Source organism: Cervus elaphus, chromosome 32 (genome assembly GCF_910594005.1).
Source record: "Cervus elaphus chromosome 32, mCerEla1.1, whole genome shotgun sequence".
Classification (NCBI taxonomy): domain Eukaryota; kingdom Metazoa; phylum Chordata; class Mammalia; order Artiodactyla; family Cervidae; genus Cervus; species Cervus elaphus.
This window is the reverse complement of record NC_057846.1, coordinates 29,017,982-29,038,365: the sequence shown is the minus strand read 5'-3', so window position 1 is coordinate 29,038,365 and position 20,384 is coordinate 29,017,982. Positions and strand designations below refer to the sequence as shown.

The 20,384-nt window shown below is 37.4% G+C and overlaps 1 protein-coding gene across 3 annotated transcripts in view; it reads left to right on the top strand.

Moving 5' to 3' along the window:
- The window catches only part of TUSC3 (tumor suppressor candidate 3), a 215,623-nt gene that overhangs the window by 95,199 nt on the left and 100,040 nt on the right, over positions 1-20,384 (top strand). For all 3 annotated transcript variants that reach the window (XM_043893513.1, XM_043893511.1, XM_043893512.1), the window contains exons 3-4: positions 15,016-15,133; positions 17,668-17,808. In XM_043893513.1, coding sequence (XP_043749448.1) covers positions 15,016-15,133; positions 17,668-17,808 — 259 coding nt within the window. The remainder of the gene's footprint in view (positions 1-15,015; positions 15,134-17,667; positions 17,809-20,384) is intronic.

Genomic DNA, 20,384 nt, shown 5'->3' with positions numbered 1-20,384 from the left:
AGTTTAATATAAATGACGTTCTAGGGTTATTGTTGAGGTCTGTCTAGTTTATTTATTTTTTAATGTCTAAGGTAACTTCAGTGTACTAGATGTCTTCCTAGATGGCTCTTCCCCAGGTTGGCTAATTCCGACTATTTTACAATGAATAGATGAATGTTTTCATAAACTTTCATTATCTGTGTGACACTGTAGCACTCTCTGAGTTCTGTTTTCTGTATTATTTGTATATAAAGCCCCGTTTTAGTCATCCATAATTTGAAAGCTATAGAGAGTTGAAACAATAGTATTAATACAAAGACACCAGTCTACCCTTTACTAAGATTCATAATTTTAATATTTTGTCACATTTGATTTTGCTCATTGACTTAAAGGAAGACACACAGGAGTTGTAATGAATTATGTTTTATACCCTGGGAGAGAGCCACTCAATCCTGAGAAGCTGCTCTGAAAAGATAGGGTAGGAGCCAGTGAATGTATGTTTTAGCTAGGAAATGCATGCAGTGAGGCACACATTTTGGTAAAAGATTACTGTTCATCCCAAAGAACAGATATCTCAAGTTAATGATTTAGTGCTTTTCTGCTTCTGGGAAGATGCAAGAATATGGTCATTGAAATTTTTCCTGAATTTCAATGGTCTAATTACCTATGGGCTTGTTTATCCAAAGCACAGGGCTCCTGGGCATTTTTCATCCTGAATTTCTCTGGGTGGTAGTGTCAATGGGTGACTGCAGTGGTTACAACTTAACCCTTGTAGAACAGGGTGATGAGAGATATTCTTTGTGTTTCTCTGTTCAGTCTTTTAAGTATAAGTAAAAAATCAGTCAGTCAGTCAGTTCAGTCGCTCAGTCATGTCTGACTCTTTGTGACCCCATGGACTGTAGCACGCCAGGCTTCCCTGTCCATCACCAACTCCCAGAGCCTACTCAAACTCATGTCCATCGCTTCGATGTTGCCATCCAGCCATCTCATCCTCTGTCGTCCCCTTCTCCTCCTGCCTTCAATCTTTCCCAGCATTAGGGTCTTTTCAAATGAGTCAGTTCTCCGCATGAGGTGGCCAAAGTATTGGAGTTTCAGCTTCAACATCAGTCCTTCCAATGAATATTCAGGACTGATTTCCTTTAGGATGGACTGGTTGGATCTCCTTGCAGTCCAAGGGACTCTCGTCTTCTCCAACACCACAATTCAAAAGCATCAATTCTTCGGCACTGAGCTGTCATAGTCCAACTCTCACATCCATACATGACCACTGGAAAAACCATAACTTTGACTCGATGGACCTTTGATGGCAAAGTAATGTCTCTGCTTTTTAATATGCTGTCTCGGTTGGCCAGCTTTTCTTCTACAGAGCAAGCGTCTTTTAGTTTCATGGTTGCAGTCACCATCTGCAGTGATTTTGGAACCCCCCAAAATAAAGTCTGTCACTGTTTCCATTGTTTCCCCATCTATTTGCTATGAAGTCATGGGACCAGATGCCGTGATCTTAGTTTTCTTCACTTTCATCAGGAGGCTCTTTAGTTCTTCTTCACTTTCTACCATAAGCGTGGTGTCATCTGCATGTCTGAGATTATTGATATTTCTCCTGGCACTCTTGATTCAAGCTTGTGCTTCATCCAGCCCTGCATTTTGCATTGATGTACTCTGCACATAAGTTAAATAATCAGGGTGACAATATACAGCCTTGACATTCTCCTTTCCCAATTTGGAATCAGTCTGTTGTTCCATGTCCAGTTCTAACTGTTGCTTCTTGACCTGCATACAGATTTCTCAGGAGGCAGGTCAGGTCGTCTGGTATTCCTGTCTCTTTAAGAATTTTCCGCAGTTTGTTGTGATACACACAGTCAGAGTCTTTGGCATAGTCAATAAAGCAAAAGTAGATGGTTTTCTGGAACTCACTTGCTTATTCGGTGATCCAGCGGGTGTTGACAGTTTGATCTCTGGTTCCTCTGCCATTTCTAAATCCAGCTTGAACATCTGGAAGTTCACGGTTCACATGCTGTTGAAGCCTGGTTTGGAGAATTTTGAGCATTACTTTGCTAGCGTGTGAGATGAGTGCAATTGTGTGGTACTTTATACATTCTTTGGCATTGCCTTTCTCTGGGATTGGAGTGAATACTGACCTTTTCCAGTCCTGTGACCACTGCTGAGTTTTCCAGATTTGCTGGCATATTGAATGCAGCACATTGGGCTGCATATTGCTGGCATATTGGGCTTCCCTGATAGCTGAGTTGGTAAATAATCTGCCTGCAATGCAGGAGACCCTGGTTCAATTCCTGGGATGGGAAGATCCGCTGGAGAAGGGAAAGGCTGTCCACTCCAGTATTCTGGCCTGAAGAATTCCATGGGGTCACAAAGAGTCGGACAGGACTGAGCGACTTTCACCTTCTTTCACTTTCACTTTGAAAGCATTTTCACAGCATCATCTGATTTAAAGTAGCTCAACTGGAATTCTATCACCTCCACTAACTTTGTAGTGATGCTTCCTAAGGCCCACTTGACTTCATATTTCAGGGTGTCTGGCTCTAGGTGAGTGTTCTCACCATCGTGGTTATCTGGGTCATGAAGGTTTTTTTTGTATAGTTCTGTGTATTCTTGCCACCTCTTAATATCTTCTGCTTCTGTTAGGTCCATACCATTTCTGTCCTTTATTGTGCTCATCTTTGCATGAAATGTTCCCTTGGTATCTCTTAATTTTCTTGAAGAGATCTCTTGTCTCTCCCATTCTGTTGTTTTCCTCTATTTCTTTGCATTGCTCTGAGGAAGGCTTTCTTATCTCTCCTTACTGTTCTTTGGAATTCTGCATTCAAATGGGCATATCTTTTTTTTCTCCTTTGCCTTTTGCTTCCCTTCTTTTCTCAGCAATTTGTAAGGGCTCCTCAGACAACCATTTTGCTTCTTTCCGTTTCTTTTTCTTGGGGATGGTCTTGATTACCTCCTGCTGTACAGTGTCAGGAACCTCTGTCGGAGTTCTTCAGGCTCTCTTCCCCTCCGCCTCTGGGTGGGGAGGGGCCTGTGTGCAGTGGTAGCTCTCCCTTGGTGTCTGCTCCGTCCTTTGTTCTGTGAGTGGGCCAGGCTGAGCATTAGGTTGTTATGTTAGAGCCTTTGGCTGGAAAGTTCTCTTTTCCACGGTTAGGGTTGTATTCCCCCACATACCCCGCTGTGGGAGGGTTTCCTGCTGTGTAGAAACTTCTCATTCACTACTCCCTCCCTAGGATAGGTTTCTGTCCCTAACTCTTTTGTCTCTCTTTTTGTCTTTTATATTTTGTCCTACCTCCTTTAGAAGAGAATGGGCTGCCTTTCTGGGTGCTTGGTGTCCTCTGCTAGTGTTCAGAAGTTGTTTTGTGGAAGTTGCTCAGAATTCAAATGATTTTTGATGAATTTGTGGGGGAGAAAGTGGTCTCCCCGTCCTATTCCTCCACCATCTTGAAGCAGATGAGTCACATACCAGCAAATATAGACATCATGAAATATCACCACTAAATATTTAAGTTTGTATATTTTAATATAACATTCTTACATAATCAGAATAACATCATTTTTAAATGAGTTGACATTAGTTCAGTGATACAGTCTGCTTTTTTTTTTTAAGGAATGCAGACAACTTGCCTTGTATATTGTTTCATGATCTGGATTTGCTTGATTGTTTCCTCATGATTAAATTCATTGACCAACTTTCACACGAGTACTATAGCAATTATCTGTGTACTTCTTACTGCATTGTATCAGGAGGCATATACTGTTGACTTCAATTCAGTCGCTCAGTCGTGTCCGACTCTTTGCAACCCCATGGACTGCAGCACGCCAGGCCCCCTGTCCATCACTGACTCCCGGAGCTTGCTCAGACTCATGTCAGTTGAGTTGGTGATGCCATCCAGCCATCTCATCCCCTGTCATCCCTTCTCTTCCCACCTTCAATCTTTCCTAGCATCAAAAGTATTGGAGTTTCAGCTTCAGCATCAGTCCCTCCAATGAACACCCAGGACTGATCTCCTTTAGGATGGACTGGTTGGATCTCCTTGCAGTCCAAGGGACTCTCGAGAGTCTTCTCCAACACCACAGTTCAAAGCATCACTTCTTCAGTGCTCAGCTGTCTTTATAGTCGAACTCTCACATCCATACATGACTACTGGAAAAACGATAGCTTTCACTAAATATAATGTTAGTTCTTTCAGATAGCGAAGGTGAAATCGATTACTTGATTGTGGTGGGGATCCCTGCATCTTTCTGTTGTACAAGTATATCCTGCCCTGGTAATAAGTGTTAGTGGGAGGTGAATAGGTTAAGAGGGGGGAATACTTTGAAATTATGTGACTGTCCTATTTCTTGGTACTTTTACTCAGTGATTATAACATCCATTGATCATCTCTGCCTGAATATGGTATTTCATTGATGATTGTGAAGGGGTGATTTTGAACATTCTTTCTTGCATCTACGTTAATTAGTTAGTATTCGTCTATAAAGGAGAGCTCTTCCTTCTTCCATTTTCCCCTTGGGAGTATCTCTACTCAAAGATTCTTGTTTATTCATTAACCCATTACTGTGATTATTCTTTTTTACTCTTCAAGTTGCCCTAAATTTCCAGTGGAAACCAACTCCCATGTCATTGAATGCCATGTCTTTGCTTTCTGGCTCAGTAAAATATTCTAAGCCTACTTTATACTTATTCGTGGAACTGAAAGAAGCATTTCTTTTTTTGAGGAGTCCTTCCTCCTTTGTAGGAAACAATGTTTGGAAAGCAACACCTGGGTAAGTTACACTGTTTACTGTTGAGATAATATGATTGTTTTCAGACCTTTTAATAAGAGCTGAGATGTATGTACATATGTATGTGTCATATAAATTAATAAAGACATATAACTTAGGACTTTAATTGGATATCTCCTCTTCCAAGCTAACACCGTAGGGTTTTTCCTCTTATTTTCCTCATTCTGAGTTTTATCTGCTTTCTCCAAATTGAAACCCTGGATCCCACCAATATTATGTATTTGGTCATTTGGTCTCTCTTTGCATATTTATAAAATAGTTGCAGAGTTTCAACACCAGTATGATCTCTGAAAACAAATTATGGAGAGGACTTAATCTCTGTGCATTCCTTTCTTCTTTTACCTACATTATGTCAGTTTTCTTAGCATACAACCTTTACACTTTCTTGTATGTTCGTGTTACCATTTTTCTTGAGAACAAAAATTCTACTGACTCATAAACTGAGTTGTATGTGCATGTTATATACAGTTTAGTATCTCTTATGTTCATATACATTTTTGCTGTAAGATATATGTTGGAATCATATATTCATGTTAGAATAGTTTTCTAAGGAAAAAAATAGATGCATAAAAAACATAGCGTAATGGACACAACATCTTTATCACAGAAGTAGTGAACTGTACAGAGCCAGTTACAAAATGGTAGTGAATCTTCAGCCCTTCAGAGGCGTTGGGTCTATTTAATATAGTTCCATATATTAAGTAGTATCCTGAATATGTGTGGCACAACCAGAGAGCAGTCACTGTTGAAATCTTTGTGCAACATGTTGTTTACCAGCTTTTTTCTCTTTAGGATACCAGAACCGTAAGTAGTAGGTGGTTCTGCTCATACCAGCTCTCTCTATATATATGTTATCATCCGTAGAGATTAATTGGGGCTTCCCTGATAGCTCAGTTAGTAAAGAATCTGCCTGCAATGCAGGAGACCCTGGTTTGATTCCTGGGTCGGGAAGATCTGCTGAAGAAGGGATAGGCTACCGACTCCAGTATTCTTGGGCTTCTCTTGTGGCTCAGCAGGTAAAGAATCCGCCTGCAATGCGGGAGACTGGGCTTTATCCCTGGGTTGAGGAGATCCCCTGGAGAAGGAAAAGGCTACCCTCTCCAGTATTAATTAATGGGAGGTTTTAGGAAGACATACTCTGATGTATCTATGCAACATATAAGTAGTTGTTGTTCAGTCACTTAAGTCGTGTCCAACTGTTTTTGACCCCATGGACTGCAGTACACAGGCTTCCCTGTCCTTCACTGTCTTCTGGAGTTTGCTCAAACTCATGTCCATTGAGTTGGTGATGCTCTCTAACCATCTCATCCTCTGCCACCTCTTCTCCTTTTGTCTTCAATCTTTATAATTCATCATAAACATATAACTGTAAAAAGCATACATTGGGATTTTGATACAAATCTGTTACTTTATAGGAAGTTTGATTATCCTTAAAAAGAGAAACCATGTTTCTTTAAAAATCCCTTGAAGGGATAAAAAGATAAAATGTACATTCATCATGGGAGCTGTGTTAAGTACATACAACTATAGATGAACTAATAATACTTGATGATAATATAAAATGTTATAGCATTTGGATTAAGTGATTTTTTTTCTTGTTTTCTTAATAAAAGATTGGAAAGGTTTAATAGAAGAGCTTTACCAGACCTGTGCCCTGCAGTTGCTGTTTAAGCCTGTCTGGATGCTTGGCCACAGCTCGACTGCCCTCTTCAGGCTGCATGTGAATGGATTAGAAACGTTTATAGTGTACCCTCCATTCATGAAGTTGCATCTCTAATGTTCCTATGAAATATTAAAGAAGAAAATACTGTTTAGCTAACAGTGTTGGAAATGTCCTTATTTAAGTGCTTGGAGCATTTGCGGTTTTCAGCTTCTGTTTCAGGAAACAGTGAAGTTGGTAGGGTTCTAAGAAGTACTGTTGATGCCTTTGCTCATCAGTCTAAGCTGACACAAACCTTTGCAAGAAGCCAGTGACTTCTTTGTTATTAGGCTTACGCATGAAGAAGTTGGAAAATGGAGGGATAAGAGATAATGGAGTTAAGTTTAGAGAACAGGGTTTATGTTATTGGACATATGTTAATATTTGCACATTCCTTCTACCAAGTCTTTTATATTCTAAATAGATATCATCAACATTGAAATATGTACTTCTTAGGCTTATTGAATTACTTTTTGTGACAGACAGATCTGGTTTCTAGTCTTATTGCTACTAAATTATATTCAACAGAAGAAAGCCCCATTTACTTTGTCAGTATTAAATTTTCACTAAGTATTGTATTTGTGTTGAAAAAAATGTAATTTTCTCAGCTCCCCTGGAATTCTTTATTCCAGCCAGATGGATTCCTAACTAGAAGCAAAATGTGTAGAAAATTTTGCTGGTTGCTTTGGCGTGGTAGATGCTAAAGGAGAATGTGTAAGAAATAGGTCATATCTTCATTTATATACTATTTTAATAGCCTCGTAGATTTTCTTAACTAGACCATTATAGTAACATTCTAAGTGGTTTACAAATATTTATTTTCTATTTCTCTAATATATTATGCCCTCTGATGCCAATTACAGCTTTTTTAATCAGTATTTTACATAATCTACTTCTTTTAAAACACTCAGTAGCTGTTCACTATTTACAGAATAAAGTTAAGATCTTATTTATCTTTCTATTGGAAGAGAGGTCTCAGTTTCTTCTTTCCTATTTTCTGACATGAAACTTATATTCTATTATTTAACTACATAATACACATTTCAGACTGGGTAGTCTTTGTTTATACTCTTCTCTTACCTTAATATCCTCTCCCTGTCCTCATTTTAGCCCTTCCATTCTTTCCTGAATATTTTGACATTCACACTTTTGTCCAGCTGCTCTATCTCACTGTGATTTCTTTCTTTATATGCTGTGTAGCACCTGCAGTTTTTTCAGTATATGTGTCTTATTTATATGTTAGTGTGTGTCTATTCTATTCTCTAACAAGCATCTTAGAGGTGGAGACTGATGTATACTTTTTAATCATTTGCAGGACACAGGAAAACACTGAATACATATCATTGATGATTAAGATGTACATTCTGTATTGCATGTGGAATTGATATTAGGAACATGATATTAGGAGATGTTTTAGTCATTATAATCTTTCAAGTCAAGACCATTATTCCTTTGAATAGCATATATTTGTGATGGCATATAGGTGTAAGTTATTTCTTTTTTTCATTCTAAAGTACAGTGAAGCAGATGGACCTCAAAAGGGGACATTGATCTGTGACATAAATCTGACTAAGCAGGCTTTTAGTCAGACTCTCCAGAATTCACAATCTCTAATTTAGAGTTACTTAGGGTGTGTGGGGTTGTGTGTGTATTGTAAATATACACAGACTCTTTAGGAAATTATATTATTCATCATCAAACCTTAAATGCCTATTCTGGACTAGGTGTTAGCCACCAAATAATCAATGCATAAACATAATATGAATAAACAGAACAATATGTACATAAAATAAATAGTGTTGCATGGTAACTGAGAAACTGTAGAGATTTGAAGTGGCTTCTGAAGGGGGGTCATTTTGGAGCAAGCTTTTTGAAAGAAGATAGGACATTTTAAGCAAAGGATTTAATACTTTAAAGCTTAAAGAATGAATGTGGGGTGTTATACAACAGAGAGACCCTTTGAGTGTGTGGTATGTTCATATGGACATAGATGGCAGATGTAAATTGTGGCCAGGGGATGGGAAATGTTGTGTTCTATTCTGCCTAAGGTCTTCGTTTATAGGCAGTTATCTTGGGCTTTGGAACAGAGGATAGAATCTACAGTTGATTATTGGAAATTAAACTGAGAACATGGACAGTGTGGAAAACAGAGTTTGAAGGCAAAATGAATCCATCTTCTTTGGCTTCTCAATACCACTTACCACATCTTCTTTTATTTTTTTCAGAGTATTTCTAATTATCTGACATTTTGTGTATACTTGGATGAGGCATCTTTTTCTCATGGAATGTATTCTTCTTGAGGTCAGGACCCTTCCATTTATTTTTCAGTCCTTCATTACCTGACACATTGTTGGCACTAAAATATATTTGTGGAGTGAATGAATGTATACCTAATAGAATCTAACAGGTCTGCAGTAGGTTATAACATGATGAGCGAAAAGTTCAAGATTATCCTAATCATATCATTCCATAAGACATTATACACAGATGTTGAGTACGAAAATTTGATTGTTCTCTTCCTCTTTTTCAAAATGAAACATTTTCATTATTAGAGTATCATCACTGTAAGAATGCCAGTTTTTGAAAATTTTCCATTTCCCTGTTTTGTTTGAAAATTTAAAATGTGTTTTTGTGTAAAATGTTCCTTTGTATAAAAATAACCTGTTTTATTAATTGTGATGCCATCCTTTTAATAATATTTTTTTTTTTAATGGGAGCACTGTTTTCTTAAGATTTATCAGTCTGCAGAAATGTTCAGGCCCACTTAATCATCAGTGCCAATTCACCGTATGATGTATATTTTCTTTGAAAATAACTGGGAATTTGTTGTTGTTTAGTTGCTCTGTCATGTCTGACTCTTTGCAGCCCCATGGACTGCATGCAGCTCACCAGACTCCTCTGTCCGTGGGATTCTCTAGGCCAGAATACTGGAGTGAATTGCCATTTCCTTCTCCAGGGGATCTTCCCGACCCAGGGATCGAACCCTCATCTTCTGCATTGGTAGGGGGCTTCTTTACTGCTTAGTCTCCAGGGAAGCCCCCGATATTAGATCCCATGTGACAAAAATCATATCAGATTGTAGAGCTCATGTTGGTCCTAACTGTTTTCATTTAGGATTGGAAGAGGAGCTGTGAGGCAGTGTTTAAACAGAGAGCATGTTCTCATTTATATCACAGCTTCGGTTCATCAGCATCTTAAATTCTTTCTTTCTCTAGGCTCTCATGCCTGCTACTCCTGCTCCCTGAGATGTTCTTTCTTGAGCTCTTTGCAGCGACGGATTTTTCCCTTCCTTGGAATTTGAGCATTAATGTCCCTTCATCTGAGAACGCTTTTATGACTGTGTCATCTAAGTAGATCTTCCATTGTTTTCTGTAATACAATTCTGTGTAATTTTTCTCTCAGTGTATATTTTAGCTTTGAATGGTTTTCTCTCATTTGGTTGGTGGTTTACTATATGTCTCCTCAGTAAAACATCAGCTCCATGAAAGCAGACCTTGGAACCTTGGAGATTAGCTCACTTTTTGCTGTTAGGTGCTCATGTTAAATGTTATTTAAGCACCAAAGCTTTACAAGCTTCTATTTCATTGAACAGATTCAAAATATATATAATAAGCTTTCTGCCTACTGAGCATAATGCAGTTTCAGGCTGATGTTTACAATGGTAGGTTTTTTGCGCTGTTTTACCATAAAATGTGCCCTTAAGGTCTTTATGCTAAATGATCTCAAATGGGTCTTTATGCTGAATGACCGAAGATCAAAGCTTTGTTTTTAGCTCTCTTAAATAGATATATTTTAATCATAGCAATATTCCTGCTCCTTTTTAATAAAAAAGGGCCTAGACTATCTCTTCTAGCCCTTGCATTCACCTGTTTGCACAGTTAGCCATTGGCAATCTGTTATTCCTTTGTGGTTTTTTTTTTTAAATCTCCAAAGGTTACTTTTGTATATTTCATACAGTACACCTAATCTTTACATTTCTGGCTCTAACAAGTGAGGATTTAACTCATCTCACTTCTTATCATTTTTATATATTATTATTTATTTTATTATTTATAACAGTAAATAGCATCCTTCTATTACTTATTCATAACTATAAGTGATATCTCTTGATTCTGTAAGTTGAAGGTTAGCAAGTACAATCTCGCCTCCCCTCTTACCCACCAAATCCTGTTACCTCTATTTGTATATTGTCATCATTGGTAGCACTGTCGTCGTTGATAGACCATCGTTATGTCTGTCTGTAGGCTGACTTATTGTTTCCACATAAATAACAACAGTTGCAAAATAGTAGGTTTTTAGTATGGTTCCTTTTCTACAGTGTAGTGCTGTTGCTTATAACTTTACTTTTATATAAAAGAAAATGTTCAAAATAATTAATTTTTCCCATCACCTGTTAATCTAGATAATGATACATTTAAATTTTCTTCTTACTTAGACCTTGCCTTTTATATTCATTTTGTTGTCACCACTCTCCTATTGTGGGACCAAATATGTCTCCCTACAGTCTTTGATATCTTCCAACATTTTCTAATTATAATGGTTGCTTCGAATCTATTCTCTTTATCTTGAGGTCCAATTAAATTCCTGTTCAGATTTGTATTTCACAGCTTTGTAGTTGGATCACAGCTTTCTTATACATCTGCTTTTCCTCCTGCACCATATCCTGCCTAGTCATCCCTTTTTTTTTCTTACAGTTCCTCGATTATATTCTCAGGTTTTCTCATTTTTTTCCATTCCTAGTACCTTTCTACTAATTATATCTTTTAAACATGTTTATTTCAAAGTTCATTAGTTGTTTGGCTTGATGTACAATTTTAGATGGAAAATAACATGCCCTCAAAACTCTGAAGGCATGTTCTGAAGGCGCCGAGTGCTGCCAATAACCATTCCAGTCCGCATCTCACTGTTGGCCCTTGTTAAATACTTTTTTCCTCTGAAAGTTTTTAGGACCTTCTTTTTATCCATAGCATTGTAAAGTATCACAACATGTTCGTCTTTTCTTATTCCACTTATTCAGAACCTGGGAAGTAATTTAATTTGAATACTTAGTCCATTTAATTGTATTATGTTTCCAGAAATACTTCCTTTGTCTCTTCTCTTTCTGGAGCTCTTTCTGTTTGAAAGTTGGATTTATTGGATTAAATATCTAGGCCCCTTTCTCCTTCCTCCCCCCAACATAGTCTACCTATGTCCTTTTTGTTCTGTGAATTTTATTTAACTCTGTCTGTATTTAATTTGAGAAATCATATTTCCTCTTTAGGGTGCTCTCTCACTTTATCTGTTCCTTTTTATATGGCATTGTTATTTTTTTATGACTACTGTTGGGAAAAGCAGCCAACCATGGCCTCTGATCATCCTGCCTGTTCTTGCTGGGCATGCCAAGAAGGCAAAGGATTGTGTGTGCAGTGACAAGCCTTGAGGAGTGGCGTTATGTCTCCCCAAAGCACAGAGTTCATCGTCATGTACTAGAACAATAGTGAGTCCCCCAACTTGGTAGTGCAGTCCTGTAACCCAGTCAGCTGCGTGTGTGGGCATCCAGGAAGGGCCTCTTGTGTCATCCCGTGAACTTGGGGGCACAGGGAACTGGTGCATACAAACATGAAGAATAAAGTCCTTTAGATCTCTGACCCCAAGTCTTGTGGCTTCTGCCAGCACCCCCGAGACAGTAACAGGCTGGCTTGTTAGCAAGATGAAACCTCCAACCTAGCAGCTTTGCGCTTCTCATCCAGTATTTTCCTAGGTTCTTCTGCACTGCCGTCTTCTTGGAGATTGTAATTTTGTCCATCAAAACTTTTCCACTAGCCTTACATTTTCCACATATTCCTTGAAATCTCTTATCTGCTGCTGACTCCTCTCCAAGTTTTTTTGTGATTGTAGGATTAGATCTTTTTCTGTCTATACTTCTTTGGGAGAGGGACTCACCATATCTCTTGTGAAGAGTCAACTACATGGAAGAAGCTCCCTCTCCTTTTTTTAAGTTTTAGTAATCACTGTTGCTTCATTTTCCATGACTGTGCCTACATCCTTTTGCAACCAGCCTTTCCTTACTTCTCTTCCATGCCTACATCAAAAAAACAGAGCTTCCGTATCTCTTGTATCAACAAAATGTCCAATAGAAATGAATTCAAAATAAGAGTAAGTATGCTTTTAGAGGAGGGCTTGTTTGTGGCATTTGGTTTAGCTACTCAAATCTTTGCTTACTTCTAGGTGCAAGCGTAAATGCATTTTTAGATAGATGGAATACATTAAAGGTGGAGTATAACTGATAGTTACAGTTTTAAAACATATCCATGATTTTTATTTCTCTGTTAAAGTGAATTGCCATTTTGACAATATTGATTCTTCCAATCCATGAACACGGTATGTTTCTCCATCTGTTTGTGTCCTCTTTGATTTCTTTCATCAGTGTTTTATAGTTTTCTATGTATAGGTCTTTTGTTTCTTTAGGTAGATATACTCCTAAGTATTTTATTCTTTTTGTTGCAATGGTGAATGGTATTGTTTCCTTAATTTCTCTTTCTGTTTTTTCATTGTTAGTATATAGGAATGCAAGGGATTTCTGTGTGTTAATTTTATATCCTGCAACTTTACTATATTCATTGATTAGCTCTAGTAATTTTCTGGTAGAGTCTTTAGGGTTTTCTATGTAGAGGATCATGTCATCTGCAAACAGTGAGAGTTTCACTTCTTCTTTTCCTATCTGGATTCCTTTTACTTCTTTTTCTGCTCTGATTGCTGTGGCCAAAACTTCCAACACTATGTTGAATAGTAGTGGTGAGAGTGGGCACCCTTGTCTTGTTCCTGATTTCAGGGGAAATGCTTTCAATTTTTCACCATTGAGGGTGATGCTTGCTGTGGGTTTGTCATATATAGCTTTTATTATGTTGAGGTATGTTCCTTCTATTCCTGCTTTTTGGAGAGTTTTAATCATAAATGAGTGTTGAATTTTGTCAAAGGCTTTCTCTGCATCTATTGAGATAATCATATGGTTTTTATCTACAAAGGAAACTATAAGTAAGGTGAAAAGACAGCCCTCAGATTGGGAGAAAATAATAGCAAATGAAGAAACAGACAAAGCATTAATCTCAAAAATATACAAGCAACTCCTGCAGCTCAATTCCAGAAAAATAAATGACCCAATCAAAAAATGGGCCAAGGAACTGAACAGACATTTCTCCAAAGAAGACATACAGATGGCTAACAAACACATGAAAAGATGCTCAACATCACTCATTATTAGAGAAATGCAAATCAAAACCACAATGAGGTACCATTACTCACCAGTCAGGATGGCTGCTATCCAAAAGTCTAGAAGCAATAAATGCTGGAGAGGGTGTGGAGAAAAGGGAACCCTCTTACACTGTTGGTGGGAATGCAAACTAGTACAGCCACTATGGAAAACAGTGTGGAGATTTCTTAAAAAACTGGAAATAGAACTGCCATATGACCCAGCAATCCCACTTCTGGGCATACACACTGAGGAAATCAGATCTGAAAGAGACACGTGCACCCCAATGTTCATCGCAGCACTGTTTATAATGGCCAGGACATGGAAGCAACCTAGATGCCCATCAGCAGATGAATGGATAAGGAAGCTGTGGTACATATACACCATGGAATATTACTCAGCTGTTAAAAAGAATTCACTTGAATCAGTCCTAATGAGATGGATGAAACTGGAGCCCATTATACAGAGTGAAGTAAGCCAGAAAGATAAAGAACATTACAGCATACTAACACATATATATGGAATTTAGAAAGATGGTAACGATAACCCTATATGCAAAACAGAAAAAGAGACACAGAAATACAGAACAGACTTTTGAACTCTGTGGGAGAATGTGAGGGTGGGATATTTCAAAAGAACAGCATGTATACTATCTATGGTGAAACAGATCACCAGCCCAGGTGGGATGCATGAGACAAGTGCTCGGGCCTGGTGCACTGGGAAGACCCAGAGGAATCGGGTGGAGAGGGAGGTGGGAGGGGGGATCAGGATGGGGAATACATGTAAATCTATGGCTGATTCATATCAATGTATGACAAAAAAATAAAATAAAATTAAAAAAAAAAATAAAGTGAATTGCAAAATTCTTAAAAATTGTTCTGTGCTTCTTACTAAAAATCATCAGAAGATTTAAGTTATATATATAGGAAGTGACACAAAATGATTTTATCCCCTAGAATAAGAGTTGTCGTGCTTCTTATACAAAGGGCCAGGATGAGCTTTTTGCCCTCACACGTTCTACTCGAACTCCTCAACTCTGCCCTTATGTAGCTTAATAGCAGCTGCAGCAATAAGTAAATGAATCAGTGTGACTGTGTTGCAGGAAACCTTTATTCATGAAATGATAAAAATTTGAATTTTAGATAATCTTTGTGTGTCATGGAATATTTTTTTTTTCAACATCCATTTAAAATATAAAATCTACTCTTAGCTTGCATTCCTTACTAAAGCCAGGGTAACTCTTGCCCCAGAATCCCTGTTTTATTAATAGCTTTGTTAATCTTTGAATACTGATAATGTTTCCACTCTGTCCCATTATCCTTATCAGACTAGCTAATGAAGAATATCAAATACTGGCTAACTCCTGGCGCTATTCATCTGCCTTTTGTAACAAACTCTTCTTCAGTAAAGTGGACTATGATGAGGGAACAGACATTTTTCAACAGGTAAGAGAAATATATTTTGTTTTAATAGCATATTTATTGGAGTTGGTTATGGTTGATACATCTTTGTGTGCCAGATAAAAACACAGTTGAGTGACTCCAATGAGTAGTTATTAAATTCTGTAATATGATAAAGTAATTACAGTTAATATTATCTTTATCAGTACAGTTTTTTCCATTAGTGAATAAACACATTTTAGCTTTTCCATCATAGAGGAAATATGTTTTTTCTTTTTCCATCATACAGTGGCAGTTTACATACATTATTTTGATATTTAATTGTATGTGCTTTGGGTGGTATTTTGCATAAATTTGTGAAATTTTATATAAGACTCAAGGTAAGTTTTACATGGGGCTCCCCTGGTAGCTCAATGGTAAAGAATCTGCCAGCATTGCAGGAGACAAAGGTTCAGTCCCTAGGTCAGGAAGATCCACTGGAGGATGAATGGCAACTCACTCCACCATTTTTGCCTGGAGAATCCCATGGACAGAGGGGCCTGGTGGGCTACAATCCACAGGGTTGCAAAAGAGTTGGGTACGGCTTAGCAACTAAATATCAACAACAAAGTTTTACTTAACCTTTAAGCTGTTTTAGGGGGATAAAGGGCCTTTAAGGGGGGCGAGTGTGAGTGAAAGTCACTGTCATGTCTGACTCTTTGCGACCCAATGGACCATACAGTCCATGGAATTCTCCAGGCCAGAATACTGGCATGGGTAGCCATTCCCTCCTCCAGGGCATCTTCCCAACCCAGGGATCAAACCCAGGTCTCCTGCATTGAAGGCGGATTCTTTACTAGCTGAGCCATAAGGGAAGCCCTTTAAGGGGGGTAATTAAGGTTAAACGATGTCATAAGGATGAAGCTAGAAATCAGCAAAGAAGAATGAATTATCAGTCTGAAAGCAAGCAAAAATATTCACTATATGGTCCACTTAAAATTAGCTTGAGTCTAAATGCTTTCCCATGACCTGGTAAAGAACTGGGTCAGACAGTATGAGAAAAATAAGAGACAAGGATACCCAAACTAATCCATGCTGGGTACTGCTAGGAGTTGTACTTTTGAAAGGCATGATCAAGTACTGGTAAACACAAAAAATTAATCACTGCAGGTTAACAGCAGGGATCAGGGAGCCAGACAGTTGAGCTCAAATTTTATGTACATATTTTATCATCTCCATATACTAACTTTGTACTCTTGGACAAGGGACGTAACCTCTCTATACCTTAATGTCTTCATGTATGAAACAGATAAAAATGATATATTTCTCTTTGGATTGTTGTGAAGCTAAATGAAAGAAAACACATGAACTGCTTAGAAGTGTCCCTGGAATATAAGGACTCAATGTCAGCAGTGATGATGATATAATCTTGACAAATTTCAATAGGACTGGTATCCTTATAAGAAGTTGGACATGCGTCCTTTGGATTAGCATCTCATCCTTGGGACATCATTTAAGGGAGGTATATAAGGTTAAATGATGTCATGTAGAAATTTGACAGCCCTGGGCTTGTTAGGGACTTGTTCAGAAAGTAAATTGTATGTGACTCCTGTGTAATGACTGAGGCTAAGTGTCTGACAACAGACCAGCAAGTCAGTGATGTGTTAGAGGGAGATCTGCACTAGCAGTCATGTTGGCTGTAATTGTCTCGTGTGCATCTATCAGGAAAACACACACGAACAAAGTGTGGAGTGGGAGAAAGGAATTGGTGACTGTGTTTTGTTCACTGGTACTGCTATATCTTTACCTTGAACCTTGATCTAATGTTTGTTGTTACTTGAACTTATTTCTTTATTCTCATTGTTGGGGAATGTTGAACTATATATTAGAAGCCAGGGCCAAAAAGCTCCTTGCCTTTCGATTCAAGCATTTTTCATAATTCTTGGGCAGCAAGAATTTAGTGTCTATCCATGCTTTGCAGTTTACTCCCCAATGCAAATTAATCTCATGTTTGTTTTTAGATTATTGTTAATAAACACCATTTGTACTAGGTATACTAAGGTAGTGTGCATTCAGTATACTTTTCAGATGAAGCTTGCCTTTAGAAAATAATTAATGAGATGTAACCATTTTGAGACAGTTGAAATAACAGAGGAGTTGAAAACATTTTAAAAATTGATAGGCAAGTCAATATACTTGAAATTAATTACATAATATATTTACATCTTTCATCAAATGCCAGCCTTTTTCTTTAACAACTGCTTAAGGGAAAATCACCTGTATACTCCCAAATTACAGTATTTCTGTTTTGCACTTTGAATCATTTCATTCTTTAGTTGTAGAATTCTAGAAAATAAAGAAGGAAATGACCAATGAAATAGATGATGCAGCTGAGAGTATGAATGATATATGTGAAGGCTCAGCAAACTTGGCCTAATTCATAAGTTCTTTTCTATTCAGCAGTATATCAAGATGAATAAAAACAGTAGTTAAGCTCTGGAAAGCCACTTGGATTTTTATAGTAATGCTGTCTTTCCAAAATTCATGCAGGAAAAAAAGCCGGGATATTAGATTTAGTCTTTTTATCTCATGTTTTACAGCTCAACATTAACTCCGCTCCTACGTTCATGCATTTTCCTCCAAAAGGCAGACCCAAGAGAGCTGATACGTTTGACCTTCAAAGAATTGGATTTGCCGCTGAACAACTAGCGAAGTGGATTGCTGACAGAACGGATGTTCATGTACGTTTTTATTCCCCACCGTTTTAATAATAGGCTAATTAGCTTGGTTTGGTATAACATTATAATAAGGCCACAGGATTTTTTTCAATTTCTCCTGCTTTAGGAAAACTGCATCTGATAGCTGTAAGCTGAACTTTGAGTTAGGTGAATTTAAATGGCTTTTGGAATAATGGTTCTTAAAATACCAATGAACCATTAAAGAATACATGTTAGGCACAAAGTAATTTCAGAGGCTAAAAAATGTACTGAATATTGCTCAGTGGTCTTAGTAATCAAAGACACTCTAATTAAAAATCCAGGTGTATAATTTTTATCTATCTTTTGGGCAAATAACAGTGGGATAAGACTCACTTTTCATGAGCCATATGAGAAAATGACATATGCTGTTCTCAGGACTATAAATTCTAACAGTATAATTCTTTCCTTCCTTCTCCCCCAACCATTAACTATGGAAAAAAAATTACACATTTTAATAGAAGAAAATCACTCAGAAATCAGATATCTAAAAATGAGAAATGAATTAAATGTGCACCGTCTGGACAAACAGTGGTTTACAACAATACTTGATATAGAAAGAAGCTCAAAGGATAACCAGTGAAAAAGTAGGATAGAAAAACAGAATTTATAGTAGATTTAGAAAAGCAAAATATTACTGAGATGTGTAAAATGTTGATGGTAGTTAATGTCTGTGTGGAGGGCTATGGCTATTTTGTCCCTTAATGTCACTAGAATTTTCTACAGTGAGCAATTATAACCAGCTATTTTAAAATTACATTTCCCTTAGATATAGTACAGAGATATTAATTTGGTGTAAGCATATTTCTCATTTGAGACAGATGTCTTTCATACTACTGTCATTGTACATAAAATAATATAGGTATTAATGATATTTTGGTGACTACTTCTTATCTTTTTTGGTGAAAATATTTAGGCAGATATTCAGCTCTATAATATATCATTTATTTGGTACAAAATATTAAATGTAACATTGGAAAGTACTATTAGTTCTTCATAAGAAATACTCAATTTTAATCAGAAATGATTCTAACCTGTTTATCACACTTACATGTTGTTGACAGATCCACATTTGTAAAAAAAAAAAAAAAAACAAAAACATATTTCAAAATAATTTCAAACTTTAAGTAGTTCCACAAATGAAAATAGTCCAGTCTCAATGTATACCATACATCAGGATTCACATACCATTAACTTTTTATGGCTTTTGCTTTGGCATTCTTACTCTCTTACCCATCCCTCACCCTGTCTCTACACACACACTTACATACCCACACACGTATTTTTCTGAATCATTTTAAGGTGAATTGTCTTTCCTAAGAAATATAGGACCATACAGTTATCACGTTAACAGACTCGCATTAATACACTACTTCTGTTTGAACTTCTGTACATATTCTAGTTTTGTCAGTTGGCCTACCCTCTCCTTCCTAAATAGTAAGCTCCCTATGTGGAGACATTTAGGATCACACAGGTATCCTACTCCTCATCAAAATTTTGTCAGTATTTAGCATCCATTGATGACTCTTACCTGATCCAGATTTCACCATGATGGTTGCAAAGATGATGTTCCAGTTCTAGCACTTTGTCCATATTTCAGATTGATCCTTGGCATTTTACTGTAAGCAGGAGTCCTCCTTTGTATTTCATTCATCCATTGGTACACAATCTTATATTTTTTTTTCCCTCCAGAGATTGTTAGTACTACGCTTAAATATTTTGGTACCAAAATTGTTCTCGGTATGACTAGTGGGAGCCCCTTCATGCTGGTTTCTCTGTCGTTGTAAAGTATCTCACCTTATAAAGTGAGTTGGGGAAATAGGAATCCTCATACACCATTTATAGGAGTGGAAAATAGTGCAGCCACTTTGACAGTTCTTCAAGCCATTAAGCATAGAGTTTCTGTGTGACCCAGCAGTTCTACTCCTTGGTATACATATCTAAGAGAAAAGAAAACATATACTACACAAGAAATTGTGCAAAATGTTTACAGCAGCATTATTCATAAGAGCCATGAGGTGCAAACAATCCAAATATCCAACTGATTAATTGGCTAATGGATAAGCAAAGTGTGATATCTACACAAGGAAATACTCAGCCATGAAAAGGAATGAAGCAGCGGCACATTTTACAACAAGGATGAGCCTTGAGAAGGTCATACTGAGTGAAAGAAGCCAGTTACAAAAGACTAGATGTTACATGAAATTGCAGAATAAATGTGTGGAGACAGAAAGTAGATTTGACTAGTGGTTGCTTAAGACTGGAGGGTGAGAGGAATAAGGGAGTGGACGCCAAACGAGAATGGGATTTCCTTTTAAAGTGATTCAAATGTTCTGATACTGACTGTAGTGATGGCTGCACCTATCTGAATATGCTTAAAAAAAAATCACTGGAATGTACACTTTCAGTGGGTGGATTGTATGGTATATGGATTAAAGCTCAATAAAGTTGTTTAAAAGAAAATGTTTAAAAAAATTCCAGTTTGAAATAATACAAGTAGTAGTCCCCCCATCTCACCTCTCCTTTTTACCAGATGATCCCATGTTCGGGATCATCATCAT